The following is a 2,025-nucleotide window of genomic DNA, read 5'->3' on the forward strand; positions in this document are numbered from 1 at the left end:
GGGGGGGGGGGGGGGGGGGGGGAGGGGGGGAGGCGAGGAGACAGAGGACACAGTCAGACCAAAGCATCTGGATGGGATTAACACCTGGACACAAGGAGCTCAGCCAACCCTTTTAGGTGTTCCCACACCGAGGTCCGCTTCTAATCTAAGAGGCTTTACAAGCGAAAAGATAAAAAGAAAAAAAAAGTTTTACCTCATCTTACATTTTCTTAGCACATGTTCACACGGTAAGTTTTTCAAGAGATGGCAGCAAGATTACAGGAAACCTGTGTAAAGTTTGGTAAAGCGACAGAAAAATACAGCATCTAAAGCTTTCAAAATTTTATGATGCAGTTGTAGCAGTTTTGGTCAAATGCACAATGTCGTGTGACATCGCAGGAGAGTCACGCTCAGAGCAGTCGTTGGGGAAAACTCTCAGCTACTACCATCACAAATTTTATCTCTATATCTGCAAAACTGGCTGAGTTATAGTCAACTTTCTGTTTGATAATGTCAATAGGCTGTGGCAGCCATCTTAAATTGGATCGATTCCGAATGGTAATCAGTTGTAGACGTACATCCAATGATTACTTCCTGAAAGTTACATTAAAATCTGTTAAGTGGTCCATGAGATATTTTGCTAACAGACTAACAGGACTGACTCCATCAGTTAATGCTGAAGTCTCAAACAAAGATCTTGTACAATGAGTAGCCCCTTAAAGTAAATGATGGTAGTTACTCTGAGCTACCATCACACAAAATGTTTGCTCAAAATCTGTAAAATTCACAGAGGCATAGTCATTTTTGTGTGCAGTAAGTTCAGTTGGCTGTGGCGGCCATCTTAAATTGGATTGGCTCCAAAGCTTAATCAGTTGTAGACATTCACCCAGTGATCATTTCCTAAACGTTTCATCAAAATCCACCAAGGGGTTCATGTGACATTTTGCTAACAGACAGACACACACACAAACACATACTTTCGGTGGTGGGCCGCAATAAAAAGCAACGGCTCAGATTTGAATGTGAGACACATAAATATCGATTTACAAACATATGGTAAAGTCAGTTTTCATCAAAGACAGTCCTCTTTTACTTATTTAAAAAAACAATAACGTTCCCTGTTCCTTCAGCAGTGGTATAAATCTAAGCAGAGTTGTAATGTGGTGTTGGAACATCTTCCAGCTGAATTACTTGGGAGGGCAGAGCATTTCCTCGAGGAACTCCTCGATCTTGTTGATGTCCGTCCTGACCTCTCCGTTAAAGGTGAGGAACGGAGGGTGGGTCCCCGGGGCCAGGTTCTGCAGGTCCGCCGGCTTCCTGTGCGGCACACAAAAGGGGGGAAAAAAGGGGGTGAGAACCGGCGCACAGCATCGTTTTTTTGTTTTGTTTTGTTTGGCGCACGACGCCCGCCAAACTCACCTCTTGAGGTCGACCGTGGTGACGTTGAACACGACCCCTTTGAGCCAGAGGATCATGAAGAGGCGCTGGGAGAAGGGGCAGTTCCCGATGCTTTCTCCGTCGCTGCCTGCCTGCGCTCAAACACAACAGGACAAGAAAAATCAAGCCGGCGGTCACACGAACACAACACGTCCAGCAGATCGAGCCGGCGGTCACGCTCTCCTGACGGGGAACAGGAACGCCACAAGAGCGAGAGCAGCTCGGATTTTAAAAGGAGAAATAAAAAAGTCATACATACAAGTGAAAAGATTTCAGTTGTGCTGAAGCCCCCTTTTTTTCTCGCTGCCTAAAATTCCTTTGGCTCTTTCTCGATCTGTGTGTGTGGGTTTTGTCTGTAGTGTTAGCAAAATATCTCCTGAATCACAGGACAGACTGGATCACAATGCAGCGTGTAATCATATCATATATTGAATCATACTGTATTGGATTCAGGGGTGGAAATTAGCACCCGCCACCCGCCAAATGCGGGTAAATATTTGAAGTGGCGGGTGAATTTGATCAACACACACGCCACTGTGGCGGGTTGGCAATTTGAACAGAAAAGGTATTATTTGTCCTCTTGACATATAGGGGGCAGTAATGTGCTCG

General features: G+C 45.2%; 1 protein-coding gene across 2 annotated transcripts in view; it reads right to left on the reverse strand.

Moving 5' to 3' along the window:
* The window catches only part of clic5b (chloride intracellular channel 5b), a 14,816-nt gene that overhangs the window by 2,797 nt on the left and 9,994 nt on the right, over positions 1-2,025 (reverse strand). For both annotated transcript variants that reach the window (XM_017409264.2, XM_017409265.3), the window contains exons 2-3: positions 1,399-1,508; positions 1,171-1,296 (exon numbers count right to left, since the gene is read on the reverse strand). In XM_017409264.2, coding sequence (XP_017264753.1) covers positions 1,171-1,296; positions 1,399-1,508 — 236 coding nt within the window. The remainder of the gene's footprint in view (positions 1-1,170; positions 1,297-1,398; positions 1,509-2,025) is intronic.

Source organism: Kryptolebias marmoratus, linkage group LG19, assembly GCF_001649575.2.
Source record: "Kryptolebias marmoratus isolate JLee-2015 linkage group LG19, ASM164957v2, whole genome shotgun sequence".
Taxonomy (NCBI): Eukaryota; Metazoa; Chordata; class Actinopteri; order Cyprinodontiformes; family Rivulidae; genus Kryptolebias; species Kryptolebias marmoratus.